The sequence below is a fragment of the Neomonachus schauinslandi genome, chromosome 12 (genome assembly GCF_002201575.2).
Source record: "Neomonachus schauinslandi chromosome 12, ASM220157v2, whole genome shotgun sequence".
NCBI lineage: Eukaryota > Metazoa > Chordata > Mammalia > Carnivora > Phocidae > Neomonachus > Neomonachus schauinslandi.
The window spans coordinates 93,753,896-93,768,072 of NC_058414.1; the positions used below are offsets into that span (position 1 = coordinate 93,753,896).

General features: G+C 43.7%; 2 gene segments (V, D, J or C); both read left to right on the forward strand.

The window, feature by feature from the left end:
* Positions 1 to 3,712: 3,712 nt before the first annotated feature.
* Positions 3,713 to 4,236, forward strand: LOC110582812. The segment is given in 2 exon segments: positions 3,713 to 3,764; positions 3,861 to 4,236. Coding segments are annotated over 2 exon segments (428 nt in total).
* Positions 4,237 to 11,353: 7,117 nt separating this feature from the next.
* LOC123326382 lies at positions 11,354 to 12,007 on the forward strand. The segment is given in 2 exon segments: positions 11,354 to 11,402; positions 11,503 to 12,007. Coding segments are annotated over 2 exon segments (554 nt in total).
* The last annotated feature ends 2,170 nt before the right edge of the window (positions 12,008 to 14,177 follow it).

Below are 14,177 nucleotides of genomic sequence, written 5' to 3' on the forward strand. Positions count from 1 at the left end.
TATTTTCATGGTGTTTGTATTTGTATTTTTCCTTATGAATCCAATTATCTTTGGCTTTGTGCCAGACACTAGATTTGTAGAAATAAATTTTTGCTGGGATGGATAGATCTTCCTCCAGAGAGAATTTCATTTTCCTTTGCCAAGTGCATGAGGGTATGAACAACTTGGGGCTACCTGAATCAGAATTCAAGGCTTGAGGTGGCCCGGATCACCTAGATTTATCTCTATCTCATCTTTACTTTGAATCTGTTAATTCATGTACATTTGGTACATTTTGGACTTTGATTTTTGTCCCCCTGGCCAGTGAGTCAGTCTCGTGAGCACTGAGTCAGGGTAGGCAAATGCCCCCAAAGGCAAAAAAATGCTGTTATGCTGTCGTCTCCAGCCTTCTCCAAGTTTCCAGCCTTGTGTCTCCCACTATATTTTTGAGACATTAATTAACTGAGGTTTTTGATGTTGTTATTTTACCCAACTATTTGGGGAACAACAGAAGGATTGATTTGAGAGCTCTTATTTGTAATTCTAGGGACTGAGGTCAAGGAATTTTATTTTATTTTTTTTAAAGATTTTATTTATTTATTTGACAGACAGAGACATAGCGAGAGAGGGAACACAAGCAGGGGGAGTGGGAGAGGGAGAAGCAGGCTTCCCGCAGAGCAGGGAGCCCGATGCGGGGCTCGATCTCAGGACCCTGGGATCATGACCTGAGCCGAAGGCAGACACTTAACGACTGAGCCACCCAGGCACCCCTTATTTAGAATTTTAAATCAAAATGCATTAATAGTAGATTCTTAGCCTATAATTTCTTTGTATTTAACTTAAATGGCATAGAGATGTTATACTTAAACTTTAATTTCAACTAGAGAATTTTTTAAAAATGTAAAGGGTATTTATAATCAAATTGAGACATTTGTTTTTTGTCATTTTATCATTGGAGTATTTATCATTGGAGTATTATTGGAGTACTTTTATGTTCTTTTTTACTTTTATCCCATAACCTCTGGCATGTCATTGGACCATGTGGCAGGAAAGGAAATAGAAAGAGGAGTGAATATTTAGACTTGAGCAGAGAATACAGAATGGACTTGGATTTAATTGCTGTACTGTCATGATGCATTTGAGCTGGTTTTTCATGAGTACACCCAAGGAGCAGTGGTTGGAATTGGGAAAATATCTAACAAGTGGCTCCATCTTCCCCACTTAAACCCAGTCTCCTGAGAAATCACTTTATTCCACATTCCCCATTTTGGGAGACTTTCCTAAAGTAATACTCCTGTTCTTTTTTAAAGATTTTATTTACTTATTTGAGGGAGAGAGAGAGAAGAAGCAGAGGGGACGGGCAGAGGGAGAGGGAGCTTGATCCCAGGACCCAGGGATCAGGACCTGAGCTAAAGGCAGACCCTTAATTAACAAACTGAGCCACCCAGGTGGCCCACTAATACTTCTGTTCTAATCTTCCCATTCCTTATCGACTTTTCTATATGGGAAGGGAAATAAGTGATCTCATTTAATTTCTTCATCTTTCTTTAGTCTCTCTTCATCTTTGTGCCTTCCTCCTGGTACCTAGAGAAGAGATCAATTCCTTGGTGTTTTCTCCACATGAACTAAGATTAGTGGAGAACTTTCTTTTTCATACAAGGTAGACTGCAGTTTGGAGGAGAGAGAAAATGAGTTAAATTCTGACTCAATATAGTGTTAGCCAGACCAGGGGGTTTCACATCTGAGCCCCATTATTTACCATTATTTTGTATTTACCAGTATCATCAAAAAGGACATCATCACGTCCACCTGTATGGCTCCAATGTCTAACTATCGGTTCCATCTTAGGCCACAATAAGACAATATTAGCTGTTGACCCTCTAATACTAACAAATCATACACCCATATACCCCTTGTACTCAGTGAAACAAAGCACAACTCCCCTTCTGTTCTGACAAGAAAACACATCGGTGCTGTTCCTTCCCATCGGCCACTAGGAGGCATTGTAGCTTTGCTGTCATCTAGAGTCCAGAGGGGCTGAACAAGTCCCCTGGAAGGAGAGGGCTTAAGGGTTAAACCATGGGGCATGGATCTAACTGGGGTTAAAATCAAGGTGTCAGCAGGGTCCTAGGGGCTCTAAGGACACTGTTTTCTTGCTTTTTCAACCTCTAGGCCACCACCATTTCTTGGCTCATAGACCCCTTCCATCTTCCAAGCCAGCAATGACCGGTCAGTCTGTTCTCGTGCTGTATCACTCTGACTCTGACTCTTCTTCCTCCTTCTTCCACATGTTAGGACCCTTGGGATTACATTGGGCCCACCTTTAAATTTCAGTACGCACTTCCTATATTAAGGTCTGCTGATCAGTAGCCTTAACTCCTTTTGGAACTTTCATTCCCCCTTATTATGTAATATAACACACCCACAATTCCAGGGATGGGACATGGACATCTTTGGGGAGCCGTCATTCTGTCTACCACACCTAGGTACATGGTAACAAGGAAAGAGCGAACAATGATCTTTTTGGAAACAGAAAAATGGCCAGAGATTTACATTCTGGATCCAACAGAAACCAATAGATAAACAGGTACCTCAGGTAACATAATCCAGTCTGAAAAATATCTGCTTTTTGAAATTAGCATGTGTCGGGGCGCCTGGGTGGCTCAGTGGGTTAAGTATCTGCCTTCAGCTCAGGTCATGATCCCAGGGTCCTGGGTTCGAGCCCCGTGTCTGGCTCCCTGCTCAGCGGGGAGTCTGCTTCTCCCTCTGGCCCTCCCTGCTCATGCTTTCTCTCTCTCTCATGTGCTCTCTCTCTCAAATAAATAAAATCTTAAAAATATTATAATAAAATTAGCATGTGGTCCTTAGATTCAGAGGACTCAACAGTACGTCTCTATGCTAACCACAAAATACGGACTTGAACTGGTCCTTCTTCTTGATTAACCACTTAACTGACCAACCCAAAAAACAGGCTTCTCTCTGCTCTCCATAACCTTTACCATGAGCAGAAGAGGGTTTGTGGCATCAGACCTCTTTTAGAGGGAAAGGCTCAGTGTTATTGATTTAAAAACAATGAGCTTTTCTAGGAGTAAGAATATATTTAAATCAACTCTATTTGCAAGTCTTCAAGAATGAGAAAATCCTCCACTTATTTCATGGTGGGGGTAGAGAAGTGTGGAAGATCCTATCCTATGGGCTTTGAGAATTTAATAGAGCTCAAGGATAAATAAACTCAGAAAGGTTTTTCTCTGCAAGTAAGAGCTTTCAGATTGAATCAGTTCTCATCAATTCAGCCCCTGGAGCCCTAACAATGCAGCTGGTGTTCTTGTTTTTCCTGGAGTGCTCAGAGCCTAACTCCTAACTAACAGATGGATGGTTTTGAGCATGTGTATATGACCAGGAGCCTTAAGCCACTAGTGAGGGGAGTATGAGAGCTTGCAGAGAAGCTGGCTTGCAGGGAGACAATGAAGTAATCTGCAAATACTTGGAGTTTAGGCTCTGGTTGCGTAAGTCTGTATCCCAGGGCAGCTGTAACTGGGTTCAGTTGTGCCTGATTCATCTCTCAGAGACGCAGCCTCCTCTGCAGGGAGCTCCTGAGTTGGGGGTGGCGGCTTATTTAGTGATGTCACTGACAGACACATCTCGTGGAGATAGAGTGTCCCCAAACTTGAAACTCTGCTCATGCTCACAAGGGCCCTGGTCTGGGCTGTTCCACATCTGCCTTCACCTTGCGATGGGCACCCCGGCCCTCTGTCTCTTAGGGGTCCTTTGTCTCCTAGGGGTAAGTGAGTCCCCAGAATATGTAACATTCTCATTCTGGGTTTCCCTGTTGTGACTCCAATATTTTTCTTATTCTGTCCCGATTCTGTCCCCTTCCACAGAGTTTACAGATGCTGGAGTCATCCCGACACCCAGGCACAAGGTGACAAAGACGGGACAAGAAGTAACCCTGAGATGCAAGCCTATTCTGGTCACGCAGCCCTTTACTGGTATAGAGGGACCTCGGGGCAGGGACCAGAGCTGCTGATCTACTTCAACAATCAAGCCCCTATAGATGACTCGGGGATGCCCAAGAAACGGTTCTCAGCAGAGATGCCTGACAAATCATTCTCCACGCTGACGATCAAGCCCACAGAACCCAAGGACTCAGCCACGTACCTGTGTGCCAGCAGCGTAGAGACAGTGCTGCTGAGTCACCCCCTCCTGGTGCAGAAACCCTCAAGCTTCCCCTTCTGCCTCCAGCCCCCAGCTGTCTGAGTAAAGGTCTCTCCTGCTCCTTCACCAGTATAAATGGGTGGGTTTAGGGGCCTGACAACGATAGAAAATGATAAGGTATCAACAGAGAAAATCTTATGTAGGAAATAACTTAGGAAATGGGTTTCAGGGATTCCTGACAAGTTGTGAGCTCAGAACTCACCACGTGTCAGATAGACTTTAATGACACACCCTGTAGATTTTCCTGCCTTCCTGCATTTGCCATCCCCATCCGAACGGTAGGCGCTCCTGATAACCGATGTCTTCAGAACTCCTCGGTCCTCTTCAATCTCTCCTAACACTGGGTATTAACAGAATTTCCCCACCCACCACAAGTTTTCCTGATTGTAACAGAAGCCTCTTCACTGTGACTGTGGACATTCCTTTCTAAGGTTAATGTAACTTAATGTTTATGTGGGGCTTTTTCATTATGTTCAAAGAGCATCTCAAATACGGACAAAGCAGACAGTTTATTCCATGAGCTACCAGCTACCACTCCTGGAATCTTGGGGTTTATCAGTCTTTGTCCTGCCTGAGGAGAGTCCTGGCCTGACTGAGGATAGACAGCAGAGGCCATTGCCAGCCGACGGCTGTGTGGGACTCAGGGCTGATGGGGCCTCTTCGGCTGCCTGCTCTGGGACAATAAATACGGGCTCCACACTGAGTATCTACAAGTGTGCAGACCTATACACACTTACTTTGCCCTCTTTCCTCCTGATCCTACGTCCTGAATCTATATTCTTCTTCTGACTTATGCTAGACACTTCCATTCCATTCTGCAATCCATTCTGAATGGTTAAAATTATTCTTTTCCACGGTCTTATTTTAGGTACTGAACCCTTCTCAGCCCTTATCGGGGCATCTCTGGCAATTGGTGCAGAGACGCCTGAATTCTGACTGCCCAAGGAGATTCGGGTTCAATGAGTTCTGCCATACAGCCAAATTCCACTTGTTGTTCTCCCATTTTTTGCCATTCCGGGGTCCTGCCTTTCAAGATGGAAACAGTGAAAAATCAGATTCAGTTTCTGTTGTGTTTACGCTGGGACAGAACCTGCTTCCATGTCTGATTTCAGTGTGTTCTTTGTCCTGGCTCTTCCCTGCTGCTCCCAGACCCTTTTCCTTGCCTGCTCTAAAACCCAGCTCCTTGACACATACGACCTCGGAATATGACACTTGAGTGTTGCACTTACTTCTTCCTTCCCCTTTACTTCTCCCCACCATGAATCCTGTCATCAGTCTTGGTGACCTAATCATCACACAGACACTTTATGCATTTATTAAATATGTTACCGTGGGCACAATTACTTCATCTCTCATCTTTTCAATTTTCTCATCTTTAAAGCAGGAATAATCATTATAAGAGCCTCGTGGTATTTTTTTAGAGATAAATTAATCCATTGAAAGTACATAAAATCTTTCAAACACATATAGCCATGTATTTTGACTGTGGTTGTGGATAAAACCCATATGCAAACAAAAGTGTAAAAGCAAAAGCAGGAGATAGATTCACTGACCCCAAAATAATGGTTATATCATGGAGGGAAAGAAAGAACCAAAGGGGGTGGTAAAGAGGGGCTTAACTTTATTTGCCATAATTTTTCTCTGTTTAAATAATCTAAAACTAAGTGGCCAAATGTTGCACTTTGTTCAGTGTCAGTGATCAGAGCTATATCTCATTAGGAGTTGAACAGACCATGATCTCTGCAGTTCCATGTAGATTATTTGAATTATGTATCTATAACATCCAACAGATTTATTTGGGTTTAGTAATAGACCTCTTGCCATCCCTACTCTTCAATTCAAGTGCAGAATATGTATTTTGGATGACGCAGCTGTAGGCATGGGCTCTCCATTATACAGAGCGCTATAAAATGGCAGCTACTCGTGTCTGGATATTTTTTGAGATCCTGGTTGATGACAACCTTCCCATTTACTGTTAAGAGATTAAAAATACAAGGTCAAATCTAATACTGAGTCTTTCAGAAGTGAGAACATACCTATTGAAATAGTCTCATTACGTGGCTTGTCATGGGAGAATTTATATTTCCAAGAGTCTTCTTGAAAGTCAAAGAGTGTGAACTATCAGTAATTGGTGAACTCCCAGACAGAAATAATTTATTGTACATGATAGCAAGCATAAACTGGCCAGACCCTCTCTCTTGAAGAAAAAGTAATTAGGAGGACTCTCAGGGAGAAATAAGTTAGATCATGTACACACAAAGACCCAAAATCAATCAACATAATTATTGCAAAAGCTTAGAGGACAAACAAAAGAGCTCTTGTGGCTGGAACAAAATGTCACAGAGAGTTTCATGTGCTAAGAGCATGGATGAAACATTGCATGCTATCCTTTCTCTTTGCCATCAGGATAGGAACAAAGGGAAACTATTTATAGTAGAAAGTTCTTATATGGTTCTTACTATATCCTGCTAGAAGCTGAAAACATTCAATTAGTACTCCATTCTACAGACAAGGAAATTGAAGAAGAAGAAATGTATATAATTTTCTAAAAGTCATATAGCTAAGAAATGATGGAAATGGGATTCAAACACAAGAAATTTGGGACCAGATTCTTTTTAAGCATTTACAATCTACAGCAAACAAAATTTAAAATACAGATTTACTCAACTGGAGGAAGAAGGAGATTTCCTTGGGAGAAGTGTTAAAATCTTAGGAGACTTCGTACTCTCATGTGAAAGGAAAAAGGGATCCTGAGGGCCAGGAAAGACAGATTTAAAGGGAAGAGGACAAGCATTGGGTTCAGTTGCTCTCAAAGGAGTTATTAGAGAAGAGAGATGTTTTCTTGATACTAAGGCAGATCAGATAACTGGGCCCCAAGAAGTCTAATAGAGGAAACCATGCAGGACCTCAGAGGACTCATTCCATTGGAATGCCTCCCCAAAAGATGAGAGTGGCCTTCAGAACCACAATGGCTATATATAGTCTGGACAGTTTTGACAGGGGAATGCTTAGAAAGATCCATTGAAAATACTGAAATTATTCTGAGAGCCAGCTATAGCCTGTGCTTTACAAGAGCATGCCTATTACAGATACAATATATAAATATATTTATAAAATTGTGAATCTTAGGAATGGCTTAGGAAAAATGGGGCGTATTAAAGAGGAAGCAGGCAAAACAATGAGAATACCTTGTAGATGGAATTAGCAGAGGAATTTGAAGATATGCAATATTTGTTTTCATAGTGCTTGTCTTAGAAGACCCAGATTTCATTAATGTCACATCTCTCACTAGGGAGGATCACAGAGATAACATCGAGACTATATTAGAAAGATTAATGACTTGGATCAGGATGCAAACATAAAATTTAAAAATTTAGTTCCAGTGACTATTACTAACATTACTATGCTTGAGAAGGAACAGGATGAATTTTAAAAGCATTTTCTACTTTTGGAAATTCAACCTAATCTTTCTTAAAGAATGAGGTAAGAGCAAAGGGAAATAAAATGATTACATTTGCATCATTCTTGTAGAACTAAAAAGCTAGAGTAGGAATAAATATGGTTCAAGGCCTGGAACATTCCATATTTGAGCAAAGAGAGTCAGTTGATAAAAAAAAAAAAAAGAAATGGAATTGGACTTCCCTGGACGCTTACAAGGAATTTTATAATGAAGGTAATACATATTCAGATTCAAGGCATCGCTGGGTGTTGGTATTTTATTATTGGTAGTTCATTATGATGTCATTTCATTTTGGCACTGATCCTCTATTTTGTCGTCATGGGAAATATGGCAGGACAGATTGGGGAGGAAAGGGAGAATAGCTAATTCTCAGTTTTTCAGCCAGTGTGGACTTGGAGTTAATTACTATACTGTTCTGAATCATTTCATATCTTCTGAGACCCTGCTTAATTGCACAGCTGTTGTTCCAGGGGGTGTCCAAAGGAGCAGTAATGATATTGGAGGAGATGACTCCAGGTGGGAGCAGAACTGTCCTAACAGATGCTCATCTCTTTCTGCTCACAAGTGAAACGCTTGCGTACAATATTATTCACCACTCTGTTTCATGGGGGCGGTCCTCCAGAGCAGTGTCCCCAGCCACCACCCCTCCCCTCTCTCTTCTCTGCAGCAGGAGAGCGGAGTTAGCTGACTGTGACTTTTGAAAGGAAGGAACCAAACAGGCTCAGATCACACCCTCCAGCTTTTATCTTTGCATTTCTCTGCCTCTGGGGAAGACACTTTCTGTTCTCCTGCCTTGAAATCACAGTAAAATCAGTAGGCTGACTCTATTCAGTACGGAAGTCAGGGGGGTTGGCCATTCAATTCAGAGGAATGCTACTGAAGCTGCACCTTTCAGCCCCACTTTCACCAGCACCAAAGCTGCCATTTGGATTCCAGTTTCTCTGACTTCAGTATCTCTCTCTCAAATGTTTTCAGTCTTAGAAACAAGGGTTATTATTTTTGAGCCCCTAAAATACCAACATCTGCGCCTACACCCACGTAACACAGCATAGGGCTCTTTGGGTCTTGACAAAAAAGGCTCATTTCCTTTTTTGGCTCCTACCCCACTGGCCACCAGGAGACACTGGTTCCATTACCGCTCAGCGGCTCTGGGGAGGAGCTGGGAGAGTCACCTGGCCGTGGGCCTTAGTGAGAAGCTCTGGCTTGATGGCTGAATCATGACCTTGATTTGCAGACACTGGGTGAATGTTGGAGAGAGAAGGGAAGCTCCCAAAGACTTCTATTCTTGTGCAAATGGGTTAAGACCAATAGGGAGCTTGAAACTGCAGGCAAGCATAGAATGGTTCCCAGGCAAAGGGGCCACATACACACACCACAGTAGCACCATCAGTCCAAACTAAGATAGTTTTTGTGTGTGTGGTGGGAAAAATAGACACGTGGAGAAGCGAACAAGCACACATGGTTCCCATCCCCTCGATCCCCCAACCCAAGTCCTGCGAACCCACAGAGGTGTGTGTTGAGGTGGGTCAAAGATGGACTGCAGAGCTCATGGCCAATTTTCTATGGAATGGGCCCCTGCCCTGCCCTGGGACAGGAGGCCGGGTTGGGGCACTTTTCTGTGACTATGTAATAACGGAAGCCCCTTCCCGGTAGAAGTGCCTTGATAGAAAAGAGGATCTTGCTGTTCTCTAAGTTAATATAGATCATTGAGCCAGCTTTCTGCTAAGCTGCTGAGAAGATTTAGGAAATGAGCCCCCAAGGCCATCTGTCTATGCTCTGTGGGCATCTCTGAGCAAGCACAGGATCTTGGGGGCCAAGGGCTGCTTGGATAAAACTATGTGTCCTGATAGAAGCAAAACAAAATAGCTACCGAGCCAGGAACATCAGAGAAGCTGTTCGAATCCCATCCTGGTCCCATCCTACTGCAGGGGATGGGGTAGGCCAGGGGGTTAAGGCAGGGCTCTGAGGACAGCCAGATTATATTCTAAGTCAGAGCAGCTCTGGACCTTCAGAAGTCCATAAATACATTAACATCACCAGGGCCTAGAGTGGCTTTAAGTCTGACTTCTCTTTCAACTAAAGATCAGAGTACTGAGGAAGGAGTCAGCCCACTCACTTTCTGAACTTGTTACATGTTCGAAGCTTCTCTGTTTTATGATCTTGTGTATCCTGGAGGAGATAGATCCTGGACAGGGGTAAGAAAATCCCTGCTGGAATGCTATGCCCTGATTTCAGGGTGCTTTCCATGTACCTATGTTAATATTGTGCTTCCTAAACTCTCTAAGCAGCTCTGCCTTCTTCACCCACGGGCTGCAGGATGCTACCCTGAAACAGGTAAACACAGGACTGGCGAGTGAGAACTGCTGATTCTCTACTGTTAGGAAAGTGTTGGGGTGCCTGGGTGGCTCAGTCATTAAGCGTCTGCCTTCAGCTCGGGTCATGATCCCAGGGTCCTGGGATCGAGCCCCACATCGGGCTCCCTGCTCGGCGGGAAGCCTGCTTCTCCCTCTCCCGCTCCCCTTGCTTGTGTTCCCTCTCTCGCTGTGTCTCTCTCTGTCAAATAAATAAATAAAATCTTAAAAAAAAAAAAGAAAAGAAAGTGTTACTATCATAACTTCCAAGTGGCTAATCATACCTTTCTCACTCATCTTGACAGACTCCCAGTTTGGGAAGTTGGAGGAATATAGCTCTGCGCCAACAGCGGAAACCTGGAGCTAATGTGTTCCATCTTCTCTATGGACAAAAATCATTACTATTCATACCCCAAGAACCAGGTCATTTTCCAGATTTCCATCCCCACCTCCAAAAGAGTTTGTGAGTATTAGTTACCTTAGTAGAGGGAGAGAGTCAGGTGCTAATCATTGAAGAACCTTGTAGAGCTTTGCTAGGCATGAGAAGATTAGGATTAACTGGGGAGTACTTTATTTTGGATTTTCAAGGAGAGCTAAAGCTCTCATTTATCATACACAATCCATACCAGTGCCTGAAGGATTAATGCCATTTTGAGTTTCACCACAGAGAAGTAAAATGGGATCCCTTACGTATAGAAATGCAGCTACAGGAAGCGCTATGCTGTGGGCTGGGGGGAATCACACAGCACAAGGGTGTTGGTCTCTAGCCTTCACTAGGAATAACATCTTCACAATCCTGTCTCTTCCCAGTCCTTCCATTTAGGTCTCTTCCCGAAGAGCGCGGTGGCCAGGTCAAAATGCTTCTGGGAGGAATCTGAGGCAAAGCCCTACTTAAGCAAGGAATTATTTTGATTTTGTGTCTGGGAGATAGAGATTGCCCATGAGAGGAATAATGAAAGTCTTGAGATTTGAAAAGTAATGTATTGGTATAAGAATTTGTGGTCCTGCTGGCACACCCAAGTGGAAATGTCCAGCAGACAGTAGATATGCGATGCATCAGGAGGCCAGAGTCCTGGAGGCTCAGTGCTGTGATGGATACAATTGGGGAAGGTGCTTTGAATGAGCCAACCACATCCTGAAGTAGTTATGATCTAGTCCAGTCAATCTTCTGTAGAGAATTAATGCTCACCTTTGGAAGGAGGTCCCATGAGCAGTGACAGAGAGCAATAAATATCACTGTTGGGGCACTCTCCACCTTGTGGAACTCAGAGGAACTAGGATGCCCCACCCCTCTGTTCATGCCCACAAGGGCCTCATCCAGGTGAAGCCTCCTCCTGGCCACCCTGCTATGGCCACCAGGCTCCTCTGCTGTGTGGCCCTTTGTCTTCTGGGAAGAAGTGAGTCCCCAGAAATAAACAATCAGCATTTTTAGATATTTCCAGTTATAATTCCATTAATGTTCTTTATTCTGTCCCCAGATTCTGTCCCCTTCCACAGAGTTTACAGATGCTGGAGTCATCCAGACACCCAGGCACAAGGTGACAAAGACGGGACAAGAAGTAACCCTGAGATGCAAGCCTATTCTGGTCACGCAGCCCTTTACTGGTATAGAGGGACCTCGGGGCAGGGACCAGAGCTGCTGATCTACTTCAACAATCAAGCCCCTATAGATGACTCGGGGATGCCCAAGAAACGGTTCTCAGCAGAGATGCCTGACAAATCATTCTCCACGCTGACGATCAAGCCCACAGAACCCAAGGACTCAGCCACGTACCTGTGTGCCAGCAGCGTAGAGACAGTGCTGCTGAGTCACCCCCTCCTGGTGCAGAAACCCTCAAGCTTCCCCTTCTGCCTCCAGCCCCCAGCTGTCCTCTGCAGTCTTTCGAAGCTTCTCCGCTGTCAGCACAGGGACGTGGGTCTGGTGTTCTTCATGTCTCTGGGGAAGGCAAGAACAGATACTTCTCAGTATCACAGTAGAAAACTTTTGGTAGGAAGACAATAGGGGGTTGGTTTTGGCATTCCTCACAGAGGGTGACTGAGTCCAAGACTGAGGGTGAATGTCACCCACTGGGCTTTCAAGTGATTAAGTAAGCTCAAAACCATGCCTCACGTAGCCTGGGTTTTCTTAAGTTAGTGGTCTTTGCTCCCTTCTGCCTACACCTTCATCAGAATGGTTAAGCGGGCATGGTTGTCTCCACAGACCCACCCAGCCCTTCCTATTTCTTCCAACCCTTCTCGTTCTCTGTTTTCCAAACAGTCTTCCTTAATTGTAGCAAAATTATTTTCCACCCTCTCATTTTTTTAACTTTTCATTTAAAAATCACTATAGATTCACAGGAACTTGCCCAGTAGAACAAATGGGTCTAGTCACCCGTCATCTGGTTTCCACCCATGGCCATATCTTACATAATCATACTCAAGTTATCAAGACCATGAAATTGACATTGGCCACGAGTGTGGAAGCAGTTCTACGTTATTTCTGTCACACGTATATGTTCACACAGCCGCCACCACAGTCAAGATGCAGAGCTGTTGAAACACCCAAAATCTCCCTTTATAATGTCACACACACACACACCACCCCAACCCCTGGGAACCACTGATCTATTCTCTATATCTATAATGTTGTCATTTTGAGACTGTTATGAATGGAATCATATACTAGGTGAGCTCTTGAGATGGGCTTGTTCTCCTCAGCATATTGCCCTTGAGATTCAGCCAAGTTGCTGCATTTATCCATAGTTCATTTCTTTTATCGCTGAGTTGTGTTCCACGGCATGGATGTACCAGAGTTCGTTTAGCCATTCACCTCCGGCGGGACATTTTGGTTGTTTCTAGTTTTTGGCTATGACAAATAAAGCTTCTATATATAAACATTTATGCTCAGGGTTCTGGATGAACATAAGTTCTCATTTCTCTGGGATACATTTATGCGCAGGAGTGAGATTGCTGGCTTACCTGGTGAGTGTGTTCTTACCTTTGAAATACAGAGCAGCTGTATCATTTGATGCTCCTAGAGATTGTTTGTTTGTTTGTTTATGAGAGAGATCATGCGCGCATGTGCATGAGTTGGGGAGGGGCAGAGGGAGAAGGAGAAACAGATTCCAGGCTGAGCAGGGAGCCCAACATGGTGCTTGATCCCAGGACCTTGAGATCATGACCAGAGCTTAAGGCAGACGCCCCGAATTCATTTTTTAATGTAAATTCGATTTACATGTAACATTCCACTTTATTATTTCCACAACACACATGCAGAGAACTAAAAGAATAGAAAGCGAACATGGTAGACCCAGATACTCTTTTCTTTGGATGTTTCTGTACTCTTCTCTTGAGAAATATTTGAATTCTTTCTATCCTTACCCACCTGGGGGTTTGCCCCTTCAATCTAGTCCTCACTGGTTACTGCTGTCTAATGCTATTTCAGCTGTTCAGAAAGCTATGAATCCACGGCCAGGTGCCTAATTCATAAAAACACAGAGTTCCCAAATGATGTCTCCCCCGGTGTACTTCGTTCGACCAGTTCTGAATGCACACCCTGACTTCTCTGGGCATGTCCTTGTCAGATCCAGGACCACAAACTCTTCTCTGGATTTTGCCTGAAACTCATAGACATTACCTTGCATTTCATCCTGGTTGTGGTAATTCTCAAATTCCACAGTCTTATTTTTCACAGCTATTCCAATGGCAGCCCATATACACGTAAGATTGTTAATATAGTCAGCAATGCTTTGGTGGCATTTGGCTCTAAGAGGTCTGTGTTTTAAGTTTCACTGGAAATTCAAGATCATGTGAATACTGTCCTATGAACCCAAATCCACTGTCATAATCCTAGATTTGCAGTTCCCAGATCCTGACTTCCCAGTAGAAATGGAGTGTTAGGGAATTTAGTTCCTCTTACCGGCATTAAGTGGTGGTATTTTTGGTTTCTGTGAGTCATCCTCATGGGCGCCGGCATCCTTTTTGCTTTTTGTTATTGCTTCTCAAGCATTTCTCATCTCTCCTACCTTAAAACCCCCCAACATCTTAGATGGCTTGCAACACCTAGATGATACTGGGCTTCTCAGTTTTTTCATTTGCTCACTTCAATGATCATTTCCTCCATGTATCTCAGATACTCACATCCACTCTTTATATTCTAGACCTGTAATCACAAATAATTTGAACCACCTCCA